Below are 20808 nucleotides of genomic sequence, written 5' to 3'. Positions count from 1 at the left end.
GGATCCATTATCCCATGCTTAAGAGATGTGATCACTGCAGGTGTAAAATAACTTTTTTTCCACTCTCTCCCCATTCCCGTCTGATTCCCCCGATAACAGCTACAAACCACACATACAGCGGCATTGAACTACCAATGCCTGTGGGATTTCTCTGGTGTTCCCCCAATAATGCTTGAAAATCCAGAACTTGTCCCCATCCTCACAGGCACTCACAAAGAGCCCCCTTCCTCTTTACATAGTCCCCTCACTCCCCTCAATAGATGTAATCCTCCCTGCTCCTCTCCTGGCCATTACGCCGATCACTGTTTGGTTCGTGTGAAGCATTTTCTTCTTTTTCAATGAATTTCAAGGGTTTTGCTATTCCTTAGTTTCCGCAAGGCCCACGAGCCATGGCCTTCACCGATAGCCAGTGGCCACGGCCGAACATGCTGCATAGTGTCTTGAAGTCTCAGTAGCGATGGCCTTCCGCTGTGGCCTCTGTACGTGTTGCACCAATATATTTCTTTTGAGCCCATCACACCATTCAGTCTTACCAAACACTCTTTGCCCCCTGTCCAGTAGATGTAGGCACTGAAGATGTTAAACCTTTTTTTGAACTCCTTATTTTTGCGATAATTTCACAGGAATCATTTCCAGTAACATAAATTCCTGCGGTAAAGGGCAGGTCGCGGATTCCTGCGTGTAAATGGGAAAAATTGCTCAGAATTAAAGTCTCCCACAACCTCACAAGCACTCAAAATGTGTCCCCCTTCTTTTTTCCGGGTCCCCTCACTCCACTCAATTGCTTTTTCCCTCCCTTACCCTTTCCCATTACCCCCTGTCAATCATCACTTTGTGTGATGAAGATTTGTTTCTGAGGGCGTCTTGCAGCATTGCTGCTGCATACTTGTGAGATTCCAACAGGCTTCCCCTGATAAACAGAACATTTGCTACCCGTAACTGGCTCCCCAACCCACCCCAAATACCCAAATCCATACAGTGCCTTCTTTCCCACGCCCGACCCCTACCTGCTGTGATTGCTATTGTTTTTGGTACCAGGCCATTTAAGCGTTATGGTTCAAAACAATCAGTGTTCCGATAGGAGTGACTACATAAACAGAAGAGTTTTTAGACTCTTTCTGTAGTCAAGACTGTTATTAGACTCTGTAAGGTCAGAAGGAGTTAATTCCAAAGTTTGATGGCATCCTTTTTGCTTCTCTAAATTGCGTTTTGAGTTTTTTCATTTGCAGCTTCTCCAGGTAATATTGCGGGAATCAAACAGATTGAGCAATAAAAATAAAGCCGGACTTTCATTTGTGAAAAGCCTCTCTGCTGCAAAGCACCAAGGCCAATATATATATATAAGGTTTTAGGAATCGGGGGCACCCCCATCTCTCTGTCGAATATTTTTCAAATTACTGGATAGATTTACCTCAAACCAGCCAACAAAATTAAGTCAATGGTTTGTGCCCAAATTGTTTCTTATTTGGTTAAAATCTGCTCAGTGGTTTTCGTATTATGGCTCTTCAAAAACTGCACTTTTCCTCTATGGGAAAACAAATGGGGCTAGGCTGAAATCTGAGCTTTTATGCTTTATTATTAACTTTCATTTTTTAAAGAATTGTTCCCAAAAAGTCCAGTTTGGTTGGCCTCTGACAAACTTTTGGTTTAGAAACTTTCATCCAAATCCATCCAGCAAGTCAAATGTTATTGGCCTTCTGGGATGTTCACGAACTTGACAAAAGTTTAAGAATATCCATGCATATTTCTCCATTATAGGGTCAGTGAAGAGCAGTTTTTGGATGGCTTATAACTTTGGCGCCATTCAACGAAACTGCATGAAATTTTGCAATATAATTTTAACCCAACACAAATGCTTTTGCAAAGTTTGGTGCCTTTTTGCCAAGAGGGGTCAAAATTAGAGGGGGGTCCCAAAATGTTTGAACGGCTTATAAATTTGGTGTGGTTTAATGAATCTATGTAAAAGTTTGCAAAAAGAATTTAGACCCAAATTTGAAAGATGTTACAAAGTTTATTGGGATTTTGTCAAGAGGGGGCAAAATGAGGGGGGTTCGCAACATTTTTAGGAGGCTTATAATATTGGTGCTGTTTAACAAATCTGTGCAAAACTTTACAAAACGATTACAGACCCAACTTTGAATGTTTGTGCAACGTTTGAATGGATTTTGTGAAGTGGGGCTAGGTTATTTCCCAATTTCTTTGTACCTATATTTTCACGCTTTTCCAAAAATTGGAAAATGGATGGATATCCAGCAAACTTGTGCGAGGAGCATTGGCAAGGACCCAAAAGCACGGTTTCGCAAATGTGTCTGTGTTTTATTTTTTTGAAAAGTGATAATATGGGTACAAATAATGGTGACTGAGGTATAGCTTTTGGCCATGGCCAGGAAGCCCCGGACAGGGACTGGCAATGAGATTAAAGTGGGCATGGCCCCCAGGAACTGGCTATATGGTAATGATTTCCGAAATCGGAATAGGTTTGAATGAGCAAATAAATTCTGCTCATGGTACAGCCTGTAGTGCTGGATGGGATTGCAGCAAACATTCACGTGGGCATCAGCAAGGACCTGAAAGCGTGGGTTTTTCAAATCTGTCCTGTGTTTTATTGTTCCAAAGTGTCAAAATCTAAGTACAAAAAATAGTGACATAACTTGTGGTGCCTGGGAAGTGGGCATGGACCTAGGCAAGGACACATGTCTACTCTGAATTGCATATTGGGGCATGCGGCATGACTGAAGCCCATGCCCCATGGATTGTGGACACTGGCCATGGCCACATTATGGAGGTAGAGTGGCCACTGGACTAGGATGTAGGCTTGGTGCAGTGGATAACAGGGGTGGTTTGGTGGGGCTGGTGCCCGAGGCAACTCAACCATGACATGACTTGCATCCCCAGCGTGCGCTGCTGATAACGACACACATCAGGATGCGCTGCAAAAAATATGTTTGTTAAAGGAGGTTTATAGTTCTTTCATACATGGTAAAAGGAATGATTAATAACTTATATACAGTGCTGTAACATTATGAAAAAGTTTCACTAATAAAAACCTATGAAATTCACTCAACTCTGTGAAAGGGAAGTTATGGTTACAGGTAAAATCGAAACACCCAAGAAATTCACCAGTTATGGAAGCTATGCAACCATAACTCATGCCACGACCATGCACTGCTAAAACTAACACCCAAACCATCAAAGATGACATCACAAATGCCATCTTGATGACATCACATATCCGAGGTGGTTGTTTTTGTTCAGTGACAGTGAGAGTTTTAAGCAGATAACTTAATCTGGTCATACTGCATTGAAAACATGATAAACATGCTCTAAAGGTGCTGCATCATGTAAGGGAGACATGGGGCCCCATTACGAGGTTGGAGGTAGCCTTGCCGGTTTTACCCGCAAGGCTACCTCCAAACTCGCATCGGAGTCCGGCACCAGCGAATGGGCAATTAACAGGCTATTCCTGCCCAGCCAGAACTGGTAATTGCCCTTTTGCGGGTGCCGGGCCCGGTACATCTCCATTCCCATTTAAGGAGGGCTCAATGGGAATGGAGAGGGTGGTGGCACCAGTACCGTTAATATTGGTACCGGTGCTACCATCATGTTCTGCTCGCGGGTGCCGGTACGGCCACCAGGTCAGACCTGGTGGCTGCAAGGGCATCCGCAAGCAGAACTCCTAGTATGGCAGTATGATAGCAACGGTGCCGGTGGCGATACCGGTGCCGTTGTTGCCTTACCGCCATACTTGTAATGAGGACCATGGTATCAAAATAAGACAGACACAAGTGATCACAGTTCAAGGGTGTTTATTGCACAATATGGATTAGAAAAACATTTGTCTGCTGCTATATCTAAAGATAGGAGCCCGCTATGATATGATATGGCATTTATAACGCGCAAGTGTTTCAAGGCGCGACGAGGCAAGGGAGGGTGAACAAGGGAAGACAGACAACGATCTTATTAGGCCAGGTATCATTCAGATCGCGCAAGTGCATGGGAAGGGGGAAATGGAAAAGTGCGAGGGGGAAGGGAGAGGGGAAAGTGCAGTACATGGATGGGATAGTAGAAAAAATAAGATAGTAAAACGGCCAGAAGGTGGCAAGTGCAAGGTAAGTGCAGACATAAGTGCTGGTGGGGGGACTGTAAGTGATACAGAAAACAGTCCCAAGGTGCAGGGGTTGCTAGGGAGGCAGTGCAGGTGGGCAACTGGTGGGGCCTAGGCCCGAGATCAGAAGGGTGGCCAGGTAACCAGTGCAGTATCAGCCAGGAATTCAGCAGGGGAGAGGGGGAGAGAAGGCAGATGCAAAGAGGAAGGTTTTGAGGTGCTTCCGGAACCGGAGATGGTTCTCCTTAAGTGTCAGGGAGGCAGGAAGGCTGTTCCAGAGGGAGGCCCCTTATGCGGAGAGAGATCTGCCACCAATTCGTTGTTTGGAGAAGCGGCTGACCCTGAGGGAGTTGGAGGCGGATGAGTGAAGAGCTCGAGAAGGAAGATATTTAGGAAGAGAGAGTTCAAGTTATTGAAGCCCTGGCCCCAGTAGACCTTGTGGACAATTCAGAGGGTTTTTAACTTAATCCTCGCAGCCACTGGGAGCCAGTGCAGAGATTTCAGTCCTGGAGAGATACGATCCCTGGGCTTGAGGCCAAGGACAAGTCTTGCAGTCCTGTTCTGGATAAATTGCAGAGGGCATAGAGTAGAGGCAGACAGATTTAGATAGAGGCTGTTACAATAGTTCAGCCTAGAGAGAACTAGTGCTCTGGAGACAGTGAGCTTCTGGGGGAAGGAGAGGAAAGGAAGAATACCTCTGAGGAGGTGCCGTTGGTAGTGTGACTTCTTAGAGATGTCAGAGATGTGAGGAGAGAAGGAGAGTGTGGAGTCGAAGATGACCCCAAGGTTTTTAGCCTTTCAGGTGGGAGCAGGAAGAGGGCCAAAAGGGGCCGACCAGAGAGCTACAGGAAAGGAAGGAGCGGGTGTGCCTATGAGAAGAATCTCAGTCTTACTGGCATTAAGGCAGAGGTCACTGGCGGCACACCACTCCTGGATAGCAGACAGACAGTCAGAGATGAGGGAAGAAGAGGAGAAGGCCGAGGGTAGCCTGAAAATGAGCTGGGTATCATCGCATAACACTGAAAATTGGGGCAGAGAGCGGCAATGCGGTGGGCAAGGAGTGCCAGGTATTGGTTGAACAGCCAGGGAGAGAGGTTAGACCCCTCGGGGACACTACAAGTAGAGAAAAAGATATCGGAGAGGAAGGACCCAAGTTGGACCTGGGAGGGTCGATCAGCGAGGAAAGAAGTCAGCCACGCCAGGGCATGACCATTGATACCCAGGTTATCACGGAGACAGTTGAGCAGGATGGCATGGTTGACAGTGTCAAAGGCAGAAGAGAGATCAAGTAAGATGAGGATGCACGGGGTGTTAGAGTCAAGATTGGAGAGCAGGTCTTCACGGATGTTCAGGAGAGCAGTTTCCATGCTTCTGGCAGCTCTGAAGCCAGACTGATGGTCATGAAGACACACAACAGATTTGGTATGGAGATTAAGTTGGGAGATGGCCAGGTTCTCCAGGAGCTTGCCCAGGAAGGGAGTGATGGAGATTGGGCGATAGTTAGCCGGGCAGGAAGGGTCGGAAGAGGGTTTCTTAAGAAGAGGGTGCACAAGGGAGTGCTTCACGGGGGATGGGAAGACTCCAGTGGCGAAGGAGTGGTTACAGAAGTCATCCAGGGCAGGAGCCAGGGAGTCAATGTGGTCCTTGATAGTTTTGGAGGAACAAGGGTGAACCTGTTTCGACGAGACTTTCATAGATCGGACTTGTCTAGAAACCTTGTGTGCAGAAAAAAAGGGGAAAGGCAGAGAAGGAGGGTGGGGGGTGGTTGCAGAAGGGCCAGAGGAAGAGCTGGGAATAGACGGATGGAGGGGATAGGAGAGTGAGGACAGGATGTCCTGAGTTTTAGAAATGAAGTGAGAGGCCAGTGCTGTGCAGAAGGCCTGGGAAGGGACAGGAGAGGTAGAGACTGCGGCAGGATTGGCCAGTTCCTTGCAGATTTTAAAGAGTTCAGCCGAGTTGTTAGATGCCGCAGAGATGCAGGCTTGGATATGAGCTCTCTTCTTGGTGAGGGCGGAGAGCCGGTATTGCCTTTGCAGCAGGCGGCAGGTCAGTTTGTCAGAAGATGAACATGAAGCATGCTACTTCCTCTCAGCCACCCTGCACTTGCGTTTTAGGGTGACGAGGTCTGAGTCATACCAGGAGTTGCACTTGGCTTTGGGCTTCAGGCGGATTCTCATGACAGGGGCAAGGATATCAAGAGTATCAGAGATGGAGGAGTGGAGCGTGGAGAGGGCTCTGTCAGGGTGAGAGTCAGCCAAAGGGGGAGGAGGGGGTGAGAAGGTGGCAGCGAAAGCCTCAACTGACACGCGCTTCATGGGTCGGATGACCGAGAAGGTGGGTGGCAGTGATGTAGGTGGCTTGGCCTGAGGGGTAGGGAGGGTGAGGTGGGAGGAGAGGAGACCGTGATCACTCCAGGAGAGAGGAGTGGCGAGGGGAACATAGAGAGTGTGCCCTGCAGAATGAGTCGGGCCAGAGGGGAGAATGGTGAGTGAGAGAAAGTCGCAGAGGTCACGAAAGAGTCCAGAGGGGGGACAGGAGGCATCCAGGTGGATGTTGAAGTCTCCCAGAAGGAAGAGTTTAGTGGTTGAGGCCAGGAGTGAGGAGGAGAGGTCCGCCCACTCAGAGAGGAAGGAAGAAATCTGGACAGGTGGTCAATAGATAGTAGCCGCAGTAATGGAACGGCTAGGGGAGAGAGAGAGCCTGCAGATGAGGCATTCAAACGAGGAGTAGGCCTGCATAGGAGTGACAGAAGCAGGAATCCACTCAGTGAAGATAAGGGCTACACCCCCACCAGAACGGTTGGGCCTGGGCGTGGAGAGGATCTTGTAGCCGTTCGGTAGGAGCGTGTCAAAGCTGGTGACAGAGCTGGCCGTGAACCATGTCTCTGTGAGACCGAGGACATTGGGGTCAAGTTCTTCAAGAGGGCGGCAGATATCAGAGGAATGTTTGACAGCAGAGCGAGAGTTAAGCGTGTCAATGTGGAGAAGGTTGCCACCCTTGAAGGACTTCCGGGGATGGGTTCAGATCAGAGGTACGCCCTGCGGAAGTGTAGAAGGAGCCCGAGCGTGGGCAGAGATGGAGGGAGAAGGCAAGGTAGCCAAGGAAAGGGGAGGGGGGACAGCAGGAGAGGAAAGGAAATTGATGAGGCGCGGGAAGCGTCTATCAAAGAGGTGCAGGTTGGCCTGAGGGCCTTGGACTAAGACAGTCCCATTAGAGAAACATTAATGATGACCTTAGAGGAATGGAAGGAGGTTAGGCGGGCGTCCCAATGGGTGCCACCATTAATGGGAGAAGAGGAGAAAGGAGAGAGCACAGAGACCATATGAAGGGTCCATATGTAGGTGAAGGCACGACAAAGAGGATGTCGGTGAGAGTTTCCTTGGAGGAGGCACTGGTGTAGGTGTCAGCGATAGGGAGGCTCAACCAAAAACTAATAACTAAAACAGTCCTTGTGATGTCTGTCAAAATAAATGGCCTAAACTAACAAAACATATATCCTGCGCATAGACTACTACAACAAATGAGTGTGGGAAAAATGTGTATGCCAAAAGAAAGCGTGTTCAAAATGATATATGTCAGAATGACTGAGTAATGAGATTCCCTTCCCCACGTTCTCAGCACGGGACAAGGTGGCACACTCGGCCTCCAGAATACTCTGGCTTCTTTAGCTCGCAGGTGCAGCACAAGACACAGTTCGGGGCTTTCCACAACAAAGTCTCGTGTTCACCTAGCAAGTCTCTTGGTTGCAGGATGCCTTGTGTGTATACAAAACAAAGTTCCTTTCAAAGTCCAACACAAAACAATGTTCCTTCTTTCCAGGATTTAAGATTCACTACCTTTGAGGTTTCACAATTCAAGTAGACCTCCCTCTGCCGGGGTCGGGCCTTCTTATTTCACAATTTCTCACAAGTTCACAGATCTCCCTCAGCTGGGCTCGGACCTGTAATTCACTATCCCTTTCCATCTTCCTGCAATCGAAGACATTCAAATGTGCAAGGAGTTCTACTAATACCCCGCATGCGCACTCTGATTTCTTATTCCTTTTTCCCTTTCACCGTCTCTCGCTGTCACACAAAACACAATCCCAAAGCGGTATACGTTGAATCGGAGACCTTCGACTGGGTACTTTCACTATGCCGGACCACTCTGTCAACTTTGTATTCCTCACCGTTTGTTTTTGTGCACAGCTTATCAAAGTTCCATTCAAACATTCATTCTCTCTTCTTACTATTTTGCCGCTAGCAACATTCGCTTCATCACAGACGGCCTTGCAGAGTGTATAGAAGTTGATTATGCCTCCCCTGCCTCAAACTGAATGTAGTGGAGATAGATCCCCTCCACCTCAAACCGAATGCTGATAACTTATTAGGTTGAGCAATGACTCTAAATGTTGCAGAAAGTAGAATTATAGTGCTTTGCAGAAAAGCGCTTTTGAAGGACGATCTATTTCATGAGATCAGAATGTATTGAATGATAGAAGCCTTGTTAAGTAGTATATGCTAATTATATTTTACTGAAAAACTAGATTCGAATCGGACCATGTATCAAAATATGACCAGAAATAGGGTAATCTGTCATTTTGTGATAGGTCAGACGATTCACAAAATGGTGGATTTCTGTGATATCAGTGGAGGTCTTTTTTATAAAAATTCATCCACAGGACACTGGTAGGGGAATGAGTGAGGAAAAACCTGTTTAGACTAGTTCTGAGTGACAGATAGGCTGACGAATCAGGAAGAGGGGTTGAACATTGATCATGCCATTATAGGCAATGAATCACAGACAGGAAAGAGGTTGTACTTTTGATCAGGTCATCACGTCACCTCCCTAGAGTGTATATAAGACAGGAAAATGCTTGGAATTATGGCAGAGTCCCAGAGATATCTTGGAAGCTGTATGATGAGACCTGCCTGCTGGAAGAAAATAAAAAACATGTATTTTTGAAAAGCCTGCTTCAGGTTCCTGATTTGCTCCAGAGTGTCTTCTTTGCCCAGAGGTGCCAATGACCAGTTTGGGGATGATGGGACCCCAGTTTACAACAGTTTTCCACTAACTCACCGGCTGTGTTGACTTCTGCATTTGCGTCTTGGTTCTTGGAGCCAAGGAGGATACTGCAGCGGCTGCTTCACCTCCCCAAAGGTTCTCCCTCCATCGGGCTCGGACCCCACCTAAATGTTCACACATTGGTCTCATTCAGCCGGACTCAGACCCCTCTCAATTGTCCAAAAGAAATGTCTTTGGACTTCCAATCCCAAAATGCACTTTCTTTTATTTCGCTCCCACTTTGCTAGCTCCCCGAAAACGGCTTTCCCGTGTTTTGGAGCAGCAAGAGCACAAGTGGATGTTTGTTGAGGTCAGGGTCCTACCACCTGCCCCTCAAAGACCTGGGCTTCCCCGTTTTGCCCAGGGGAGGAGCTCTGGTATGGGCACTGCCAGGAAACCCCGAGTTGCCCCTGGTTTTGGCACTCCATCGCCACACTGCAGCCTCCACTGTACTCACAGGTCCAGCAATTAGACAGTCTTTGGTCCTCCAGGCCTTCAAGGGTCTCTCCAGCTCGAATGTTCCTCCTGGCCGTCGTGCTCCAACCAGCAGTCCCAGCTTGCTCCCAGTATGCCTCTGTGTTCCACCTTTTATACTCCCTGGGAGAGTCAACTAAAATCAGGTGTGAGTGGTTGAAAGGGGAGGCCGGACCTCCCCTGACCTCGTTAACAGGACAAAATGGCAACTGCCCATAGGGATCCTTGGTGAATTGATCCCTATAAATAATCTTCCTGGCTCTTGTTCTCTTCTTCCTCATCCTAGTGGTTTCTGGAAAATGCAATGTGGGGGAATTATGGGAGGTGCAGTCTTTTCTAGGGATGGTGGAAAAAATGGGAAACTTACTGTCAGAAAAAGGGGGGCAATCACCTTGTTGTAAATGACGGGGTAATATGTGTAATTCCCTTTTCCTTGTTCTCGTATACCTCTTTTTTGTCTTGGTACAGTTTGGAATTGGAGAGGGGGTAACGAGATAGGACTCATAACACCCTATGCAGGTGGAGGGAATGTCAGGTAGGGGTGTGTCGGAAAGGGGGGAATACCGCGTCTCGCCATCAGATGTCATTTGTGATATCATCTTTGAAGTCCTGGGTGTTAGTCATAGAAGTGCATGGTGGTGGTGTGAGGTATGGTTGCATAGGTTACCATAACTGGCAAATTTCTTTGGGTTTCCGGTTTTATCTTGCAACCATAACGTTCATTTAACAATGCTTTTCAGTGAATATATATATATGTGAGGAGCCAGGAATGAGACGGGGACAAAGAGGGTTCATGATTTTGGCCATAAACATTTATTGATATCCAAAAGTGGTTGGAAAATGCCTCTCTGTCCCTACTCTAAGAGGACTGTTCCTACCTAACATGAAACTAAGGGTCTGTCCGAAGTCAAGATGTCCAAAGCAAACTGTCCTGTATCCAAAGTACTATTCTAGCAAAAGGAACATTAAGATGAAAAGGGTAATGTCTTTGTCCTTGAGTGGTGTATACATGTTCAAAAAGGAACTGCGTACCTCCAACACTAACGTTTCAGAAGGATATAGTTCCTCGTTCCAGAGGGTGGTTCCCATCTCCTGGATTTCTCCTCACTCTATTTTATGCTTTCAAGAATATCAGTTCCTGAGGTTTCTCTTGATCAACAACACAATTGATATACAAAACAACTTGGCTGTTAGTCTGTATCTTTGTAGGATACCTGGTGGACTCTCCTGACAGGTGTACTCTCCTCTTGGGTGTATTTTAACTCAGCCTTTTGCCAGACCTGCTGTATCCTTACCAAGACTTCCTTAGCTGATGTATTTTACACACTGCTCAACTTGACCTCGCCTGGTATGCTTCCTTACCAGGACTTCTTATATCAATACCTTTGCAGCTTTCATCTGCCTGGTATACTCTCCTGCCAGGGCTTTTCTCTATAAACACACTTGCAACTTGCATCTGCCTGGTATAATCTCCTGCAGGGCTTTTCTCATATATATTTATCTATTTATTAATTGGGCACTTATAAAGCACCTATACATCAAATGGTGTTTCAAGGCGTCACATGATTAAAAAGGGGCTGGGGGACAGGGGAGAAAACAACAATAATGGTTCTACTAGGGCTTGTGTCATTCAGTTCATGCAAGTGCAGTAACAAGAAGTGCAGGGGTGGAGGGGAGTGGGGAGGGGGTGGGAGCACCAGTCAGGGTGGAGGGGAAAAATGCTAGGGTGGGAGAGAAGTGGGTGGCAGAAGTGGTGGCATGCAAGCGCATGGGGGCAGGTGGGGGAGGAAGAGGGCCCCTGTGGCAAGGCAAGTGCTAAGGGGAGGCCAGGTGGGCAAGTGCCAGGGTAGGCAGTGAGTGCAAGGAGTGAGGGCCACATCCTAAGTGCGAGGACAGGAATGGACCAGGCTTGGTAGGGATGTACAACACACCTGGCTAATAAGGGGAAAAGCAGGTTGGGGATGTCAGGGAGACAGGGTGCTGGGGTAGACCGGGTGAGGAGGGTCTGGTGCCCTGTAGAACTCAGGAGAGACCAGGCAGCCAGTCAATGCGGCAGAGGAGGGCATTAGCAGGGGAAGGGGAGAGGGAAGGAAGAAGAGAAAAGGAGGGTCATGAGAAGCTTCTGGAATTTAAGGAGATCTGGCTCAAGCCTGAGAGGGGCAGAGAGGCCATTCCCGAGTGAGGCTCCTGCCGAAGAGAGAAATCTAACCCCCACTCTCTGCTTGGAAAAGCATCTGATCTGCAGAGCGTTGAAGTTAGAAGACTGAAAGGCTCAAGCAGGGAGTTATTTATGGAGAGAGAGTCAGATGTAGTGGGGTCCCAGGCCCCAAACAGCCTTGTGGATGATGTATATATATATGTTCTTGTGACTTGAATCTGCCTGGTATACTCTCCTGCCAGGGCTGTCCTCATATGTGCACTGCGCACACTTCAAGACGTAATATTCTCTTAGATCTATTCTGTTCTCTCTTGACTCTGCCTGGTATACTATCCTGCCAGGGCTTTCCTTATAGGTATACAGCATATAATTATAAACTTGACCATCTTTTACATTTCCTTTGTTTTGTCTTTTTAGGTAATATTCACTTGCTCTGTCTTTCTCATAACCTTCCATTCAATGGTATTTGCTTTTGGAGGGATTGCCCCAGTGTCCCTGCTTCCCTTCAGTGGACTCACTTGCTCTTGGTGGCTTCTATAGGCTTTCCTGCGATAAGCCTGCAGCTGTTCGGCGTTCCGTACCTTCTTGCTGCCTGTGCCTTGCAGCTTCTGTGCCTTTCGCGACTACAGCTCTTCAGTTCGGCATCTCTCTGGGCTCAGGCAGTGAGTAGGCTGCTTTTCAGCACCTACGAACACTCTGAAGCTTCTCCTCTGCTTTTGGCGTACTCGCAGTTTGTCTTTCCTCGCAGTCCTCTCCTCTCGATTCCTTCAGTGAGCCGGTTGGCTCCATGGACCTCGCACCAGCCCTGCAGTCCCTCGGTCGTCACGAGAGGACTAGAGTTCTCCAGCCAGCGTCTGCCTGTCAGCTGGTCTGTGGTTTAAATCTCCCATAAACTTGCTTTTCCCTGCATCAACTAGAGCGCAGCTTGTGCTCTTGACCTCCATTCATCTTCATTACTCATCACCTCTTCCTTGTCCCAGTACTTTTCGCATTTAGGAAAAAGGAAGTCAATTCTTTATGACTTGTATGGAACATCTGGAAAAGTATGTTCAGTTATTTTGAAAGGCAAGTTAGGTTTTGGCGATTTGTGTACAGAGTATGGGAAGGGTTTTCAGTAACCTTTCTAGGTGGGTTAGGGGAGGTACGACAATATGCCCTTGAGGCATATGGAATGGATGGGGTATCCGCAAAATAAAAAGGTGGATACCATGTCTTGTTCCGATGATGTCATGTCACTCCCTCATGGTTGGCCTCCCCCATGTGATCCTCTCTCATATAGCCACCGCCAGGATCAGGATCAGACAGCGGCTGCCGTCGCCTGGCCACATGGGGAGAGATCACCACTGGGAAAAGAGTGATAACTCCATTGGATTTATCACATATATGTGCATCAGTATATTTATTGTCTTTTACTAAAAAACAAATTTCCACGACTTACGTAGAATGTGTTAAAGAATTGACCTCTCCATATGAAAGGCAGGTAAGACTTCAGTAAAAGCGCCTCATTATGACCATGCCAGTCCGGTAACAACAGAGCCGGTAAGCCTACGGGCACTGTTGTTATCAGACCGGCACAGTACGAGGCTGCAGGTTGCCGTCCCGCCCGCCAGGGTCAGACTTGGCGGGCTGGAACGGCACCCGCCTGCAGAGTTTCACAGAAAGAAGCACTGACACCATTATTAACGGTGCTGGTGCTTCCGTGGACCCCATTCCCATTGAGTCTCATGACACTCAGTGTGAATGGGGATTAACATTTACTGGCGCCTGACTTCCCGGAACGGTTATAATCCCCCAGTGTTTCCCACAAGCCAGGCGCCGGTAAATATTGCAAGTGCGGCGGCAACCCGCAGGTAACACCGGCAGGGTTACCACCGGACTTGTAATGAGGCCCAATGACGGGGCCAAAACAATTACTTTGTGTGAAAACAACCACTCTAGATCCTATGGAGGGCCCCCCTAAACACCAATATGCCACACTTAAATAGTGGCTTAATACTGCCTTGTAATTGTCCACATTAGTGCTCCAACGCAGCTATAGAGTCTCAAACATGTACATTTGCAATCACGTAGAGGAACAGGGTGTCGTACCAAGGTTTATCCTCTTGCCCCAGTCCATTCCTTGGACTATCCTTCAGAAGCTAGAAATGGCAGTTGTTCACTAAAAGGGTGCAGATCACACACACATGGCATTCCGTACCTTTTGATGCGCCAGGTGTTGTGCAATAACTGCGTTGGCATCGCATCTTGTGGCGTGGAGCGTTTCCTGCAGGGCTTGCGTCTCCTCTACCCACACGCTCACCTTTTTCTGCTGCATTTCCGAAGTTGCCAATAACATCAAGAGGGTCTTCAATAAACAGAGCCTGAAAAGAGAGGAGAGCGCTCAGCCAGGACGGTGCCAACATTGAGTTACAAGAGAGAAGAGCACTCAGCCAGGACAGTGCCAACATTGAGTTACAAGAGAGAAGAGCGCTCAACCAGGACGGTGCCAACATTGAGTTACAAGAGAGAAGAGCGCTCATCCAGGACGGTGCCAACATTGAGTTACAAGAGAAAAGAGCGCTCAGCCAGGACGGTGCTAACATTCAGTTAAACGAGAGTGACCATTCAGGACGGTGTCATCATTGAGTTAAAAGAAAGAAGAGTGCTCAGCCAAGACATTGAGTTGATCGAGACAAGAGCACTCAGCCAGGACGTTGTCAACATTTAGTTACAACAGAGAAGAACACTTAGCCAGGACGGTGTCATCATTGAGTTAAAAGAGAGAAGAGCGCTCAGCATGGACGGTGTCAACATGAGTTAAAAGAGTGAAGAGCGCTCAGCCAGGACGGTGTCAACATTGAGTTAAAAGAGAGTGACCATTCAGGACAGCATCAACATTGAGTTAAAAGAGAGAAGAGAGCTCAGCCAGGACAGTGTCATCATTGAGATAAAAGAGCAAAGAGCGCTCAGCCAAGATGGTGTCAACATTGAGTTAAAAGAGAGTGACAATTCAGGACGGTATCAACATTGAGTTAAAAGAGAGAAGAGCGCTCAGCCAGGATGGTGTCACCATTGAGTTAAAAGAGAGAAGACCTCGCAGCCAGGATGGTGTCAACATTTAGTTAAAAGAGAGAAGAGCACTCAGACAGGATGGTGTCAACATTGAGTTACAAGAGAGAAGAGTGCTCAGCCAGGATGGTGTCAACATTGTGTTAAAAGAGAGAAGACCGCTCAGCCAAGACGGTGTCTACAGTGAGTTACAAGAGAGAACAATGATTTAGCCAGGGCGGTGTCAACATTGAGTTAAAAGAGAGGAGAGCAGTAAGCCTGGACGGTCTCAACAGTGTGTCAAAAGAGAGACGAGCGCTCGCCAGGACTGTGTCAACATTGAGTTAAAAGAGGGAAGAGCGCTCAGCCAGGATGGTGTCAACATTGAGTTAAAAGAGAGAAGAGCGCTCAGCCAGGATGGTGTCAACATTGAGTTAAAAGAGAGGAGAGCGCTCAGCCAGGAAGGTGTCAACAGTGAGTTACAAGAGAAGTGAAGAGCGCTCAGGCAGGACAGTGTCAAAAGTGAGTTAAAAGAGAGGAGAGCACTCAGCCAGGTCGGTGTCAACATTGAGTAAAAAGAGAGGAGAGCGCTCAGCCAGCATGGTGTCAACATTGAGTTAAAAGTGAGGAGAGCGCTCAGCCAGCATGGTGTCAACATTGAGTTAAAAGATAGAAGAGCACTCAGCCAGGATGGTGGCAAATTTGAGCTAAAAGAGAGGAGAGCACACAGCCAGGATGATGTCATCACTGAGTTAAATGAGAGAAGACCTGTTAGCCAGGACGGTGTCAACATTGAGTTAAAAGAGAGAAGAGCGATCAGCCAGGATGGTGTCAACATTGAGTTACAAGAGAGAAGAGTGCTCAGCCAGGACAGTGTCAACATTGAGCTACAAGAGAGGAGAGCACTCAGCCTGGACGGTGTCAACATTGAGATACAAGAGAGAAGACTGCTCAGCCAGGACGGTGTCTACAGTGAGTTACAAGAGAGAACAATGATTTAGCCAGGGCGGTGTCAATATTGAGTTAAAAGAGAGGAGAGCAGTAAGCATGGACGGTGTCAACAGTGAGTTAAAAGAGAGAAGAGCGCTCACCAGGACGGTCTCAACATTGAGTTAAAAGAGAGAAGAGCGCTCAGCCAGGATGGTGTCAACATTGAGTTAAAAGAGAAGTGAGCGCGCAGTCAGGACGGTGTCAACAGTGAGTTACAAGAGAGGCGAAGAGCGCTCAGCCAGGATAGTGTCAACATTGAGTTACAAGAGAGAAGAGCGCTCATCCAGGATGGTGTCAACATTGAGTTAAAAGAGAGAAGAGTACTCAGCCTGGACGGTGTCAACATTAAGTTAAAAGAGAGTGACTATTCAGGATGGTATCAACATTGATATAAAAGAGAGAAGAGCGCTCAGCCAGGTCGGTGTCAACATTGAGTTAAAAGAGAGTGACCATTCAGCACAGCATCAACATTGAGTTAAAAGAGAGAAGAGTGCTCAGCCAGACCGGTGTCAACAATGAGTTTAAAGAGAGAAGAGCGCTCAGCCAGGACGGTGCCAACATTGAGTTAAAAGAGAGTGACCATTCAAGACGGCATCAACATTGAGTTAAAAGAGAGGAGAGCGCTCAGCCAGGACGGTGTCAACATTGAGTTAAAAGAGAGTGACCTTTCAGGACGCCATCAACATTGAGTTAAAAGAGAGAAGAGAGCTCAGCCAGGACAGTGTCATCATTGAGATAAAAGAGCAAAGAGCGCTCAGCCAAGATGGTGTCAACATGGAGTTAAAAGAGAGTGACAATTCAGGACGGTATCAACATTGAGTTAAAAGAGAGAAGAGCGCTCAGCCAGGATGGTGTCACCATTGAGTTAAAAGAGAGAAGACCTCGCAGCCAGGATGGTGTCAACATTGAGTTAAAAGAGAGAAGAGCACTCAGACAGGATGGTGTCAACATTGAGTTAAAAGAGAGAAGAGCGCTCAGCATGGACAGTGTCAACATGAGTTAAAAGAGTGAAGAGCGCTCAGCCAGGACGGTGTCAACATTGAGTTAAAAGAGAGTGACCATTCAGGACAGCATCAACATTGAGTTAAAAGAGAGAAGAGAGCTCAGCCAGGACAGTGTCATCATTGAGATAAAAGAGCAAAGAGCGCTCAGCCAAGATGGTGTCAACATTGAGTTAAAAGAGAGTGACAATTCAGGACGCTATCAACATTGAGTTAAAAGAGAGAATAGCGCTCAGCCAGGATGGTGTCAACATTTAGTTAAAAGAGAGAAGAGCACTCAGACAGGATGGTGTCAACATTGAGTTACAAGGGAGAAGAGTGCTCAGCCAGGACGGTGTCAACATTGTGTTAAAAGAGAGAAGACCGCTCAGCCAAGACGGTGTCTACAGTGAGTTACAAGAGAGAACAATGATTTAGCCAGGGCGGTGTCAACATTGAGTTAAAAGAGAGGAGAGCAGTAAGCCTGGACGGTCTCAACAGTGTGTCAAAAGAGAGACGAGCGCTCGCCAGGACTGTGTCAACATTGAGTTAAAAGAGGGAAGAGCGCTCAGCCAGGATGGTGTCAACATTGAGTTAAAAGAGAGAAGAGCGCTCAGCCAGGATGGTGTCAACATTGAGTTAAAAGAGAGGAGAGCGCTCAGCCAGGAAGGTGTCAACAGTGAGTTACAAGAGAAGTGAAGAGCGCTCAGGCAGGACAGTGTCAAAAGTGAGTTAAAAGAGAGGAGAGCACTCAGCCAGGTCGGTGTCAACATTGAGTAAAAAGAGAGGAGAGCGCTCAGCCAGCATGGTGTCAACATTGAGTTAAAAGTGAGGAGAGCGCTCAGCCAGCATGGTGTCAACATTGAGTTAAAAGATAGAAGAGCACTCAGCCAGGATGGTGGCAAATTTGAGCTAAAAGAGAGGAGAGCACACAGCCAGGATGATGTCATCACTGAGTTAAATGAGAGAAGACCTGTTAGCCAGGACGGTGTCAACATTGAGTTAAAAGAGAGAAGAGCGATCAGCCAGGATGGTGTCAACATTGAGTTACAAGAGAGAAGAGTGCTCAGCCAGGACGGTGTCAACATTGAGCTACAAGAGAGAACAATGATTTAGCCAGGGCGGTGTCAATATTGAGTTAAAAGAGAGGAGAGCAGTAAGCATGGACGGTGTCAACAGTGAGTTAAAAGAGAGAAGAGCGCTCACCAGGATGGTCTCAACATTGAGTTAAAAGAGAGAAGAGCGCTCAGCCAGGATGGTGTCAACATTGAGTTAAAAGAGAAGTGAGCGCGCAGTCAGGACGGTGTCAACAGTGAGTTACAAGAGAGGCGAAGAGCGCTCAGCCAGGATAGTGTCAACATTGAGTTACAAGAGAGAAGAGCGCTCAGTCAGGATGGTGTCAACATTGAGTTAAAAGAGAGAAGAGTACTCAGCCTGGACGGTGTCAACATTAAGTTAAAAGAGAGTGACTATTCAGGATGGTATCAACATTGATATAAAAGAGAGAAGAGCGCTCAGCCAGGTCGGTGTCAACATTGAGTTAAAAGAGAGTGACCATTCAGCACAGCATCAACATTGAGTTAAAAGAGAGAAGAGTGCTCAGCCAGACCGGTGTCAACAATGAGTTTAAAGAGAGAAGAGCGCTCAGCCAGGACGGTGCCAACATTGAGTTAAAAGAGAGTGACCATTCAAGACGGCATCAACATTGAGTTAAAAGAGAGGAGAACGCTCAGCCAGGACGGTGTCAACATTGAGTTAAAAGAGAGTGACCTTTCAGGACGGCATCAACATTGAGTTAAAAGAGAGAAGAGTGCTCAGCCAGGATGGTGTCAACATTGAGCTAAAAGAGAGAAGAGCGCTCAGCCAGGACGGTGCCAACATTGAGTTAAAAGAGAGTGACCATTCAGGACGACATCAAGATTGAGTTAAAGTACAGAAGAGCGCTCAGCCAGGATGGTGTCAATATTGAGCTAAATGAGAGAAGAGCGCTCAGCAAGGCCGGTGCCAACATTGAGTTAAAAGAGAGTGACCATTCAGGACAGCATCAACATTGAGTCAAAAGAGAGAAGAGAGCTCAGCCAGGACAGTGTCAACATTGAGTTAAAAGAGAGAAGAGAGCTCAGCCAGGACAGTGTCAACATTGAGTTAAAAGATAGAAGAGTGCTCAGCCAGGACGGTGTCCTTTTGAATTAAAAGAAATAAGAGCGCCGTTTCAGGGTGGTCGCAACATTGAGGAAGGTTGGGCAGCTGGCACTCCCTTGCACACTGGTTTACCCACCTCATCTCCACGTAGGTCTTCATATATTCAAATCTGTCCGTCAGCTGCTGAATTCGTGTGGCTTCTTCCTTTAACTGTGGGTTGTAGCTCTCCATCCACAGGCGCCGTCTCATCTGAAAGGACTCTATAACCAGGTGAACACGCTGCAGCTCTTTGCCTGCGTCCTGCAACAGACAACCACGCACAACACCCCTGAGAGACTGCATGCAGCATCAAAGACATACTGAGGGAACCAGCATGCACATCACCCCTGAGAGAGACTGCATGCGGCATCGCAGACATGCTGAGGGAACCAGCACGCACAACACCCCTGAGAGAGACTGCATGCGGCATCAAAGACATACTGAGGGAACCAGCACGCACATCACCCCTGAGAGAGACTGCATGCGGCATCGCAGACATGCTGAGGGAACCAGCATGCACAACACCCCTGAGAGAGACTGCATGCGGCATCAAAGACATACTGAGGGAACCAGCATGCACAACACCCCTGAGAGAGACTGCATGCGGCATCAAAGACATGCTGAGGGAACCAGCACGCACAACACCCCTGAGAGAGACTGCATGCGGCATCGCAGACATGCTGAGGGAACCAGCACGCACAACACCCCTGAGAGAGACTGCATGCGGCATCAAAGACATACTGAGGGAACCAGCACGCACATCACCCCTGAGAGAGACTGCATGCGGCATCGCAGACATGCTGAGGGAACCAGCATGCACAACACCCCTGAGAGAGACTGCATGCGGCATCAAAGACATACTGAGGGAACCAGCATGCACAACACCCCTGAGAGAGACTGCATGCGGCATCGCAGACATGCTGAGGGAACCAGCATGCACATCACCCCTGAGAGAGACTGCATGCGGCATCGCAGACATGCTGAGGGAACCAGCATGCACATCACCCCTGAGAGACTGCATGCAGCATCAAAGACATACTGAGGGAACCAGCAAGCACATCACCCCTGAGAGAGACTGCATGTGGCATCGCAGACATACAGACATACTGAGGGAACCATCATGCACAACACCCCTGAGAGAGACTGCATGCGGCATCGCAGACATGCTGAGGGAACCAGCATGCACATCACCCCTGAGAGAGACTGCATGCGGCATCGCAGACATGCTGAGGGAACCGGCATGCACATCACCCCTGAGAGAGACTGCATGCGGCATCGCAGACATGCTGAGGGAACCAGCACGCACAACACCCCTGAGAGAGACTGCATGCGGCATCAAAGACATACTGAGGGAACCAGCACGCACATCACCCCTGAGAGAGACTGCATGCGGCATCGCAGACATGCTGAGGGAACCAGCATGCACAACACCCCTGAGAGAGACTGCATGCGGCATCAAAGACATACTGAGGGAACCAGCATGCACAACACCCCTGAGAGAGACTGCATGCGGCATCAAAGACATGCTGAGGGAACCAGCACGCACAACACCCCTGAGAGAGACTGCATGCGGCATCGCAGACATGCTGAGGGAACCAGCACGCACAACACCCCTGAGAGAGACTGCATGCGGCATCAAAGACATACTGAGGGAACCAGCACGCACATCACCCCTGAGAGAGACTGCATGCGGCATCGCAGACATGCTGAGGGAACCAGCATGCACAACACCCCTGAGAGAGACTGCATGCGGCATCAAAGACATACTGAGGGAACCAGCATGCACAACACCCCTGAGAGAGACTGCATGCGGCATCGCAGACATGCTGAGGGAACCAGCATGCACATCA

The 20808-nt window shown here is 48.1% G+C and overlaps 1 protein-coding gene across 4 annotated transcripts in view; it reads right to left on the bottom strand.

The window, feature by feature from the left end:
- LOC138487603 (uncharacterized) overlaps nucleotides 1-20808 on the bottom strand; it is a 277207-nt gene that overhangs the window by 133475 nt on the left and 122924 nt on the right. For all 4 annotated transcript variants that reach the window (XM_069614071.1, XM_069614073.1, XM_069614072.1 and 1 more), the window contains exons 4-5: nucleotides 19056-19219; nucleotides 13978-14140 (exon numbers count right to left, since the gene is read on the bottom strand). In XM_069614071.1, the coding sequence (XP_069470172.1) occupies nucleotides 13978-14140; nucleotides 19056-19219 (327 nt within the window). The remainder of the gene's footprint in view (nucleotides 1-13977; nucleotides 14141-19055; nucleotides 19220-20808) is intronic.

The sequence above is a fragment of the Ambystoma mexicanum genome, chromosome 9, assembly GCF_040938575.1.
Source record: "Ambystoma mexicanum isolate Mex_15411 chromosome 9, UKY_AmexF1_1, whole genome shotgun sequence".
In the NCBI taxonomy this organism is placed as follows: domain Eukaryota; kingdom Metazoa; phylum Chordata; class Amphibia; order Caudata; family Ambystomatidae; genus Ambystoma; species Ambystoma mexicanum.
This window is presented reverse-complemented; position numbering and strand designations above follow the sequence as displayed.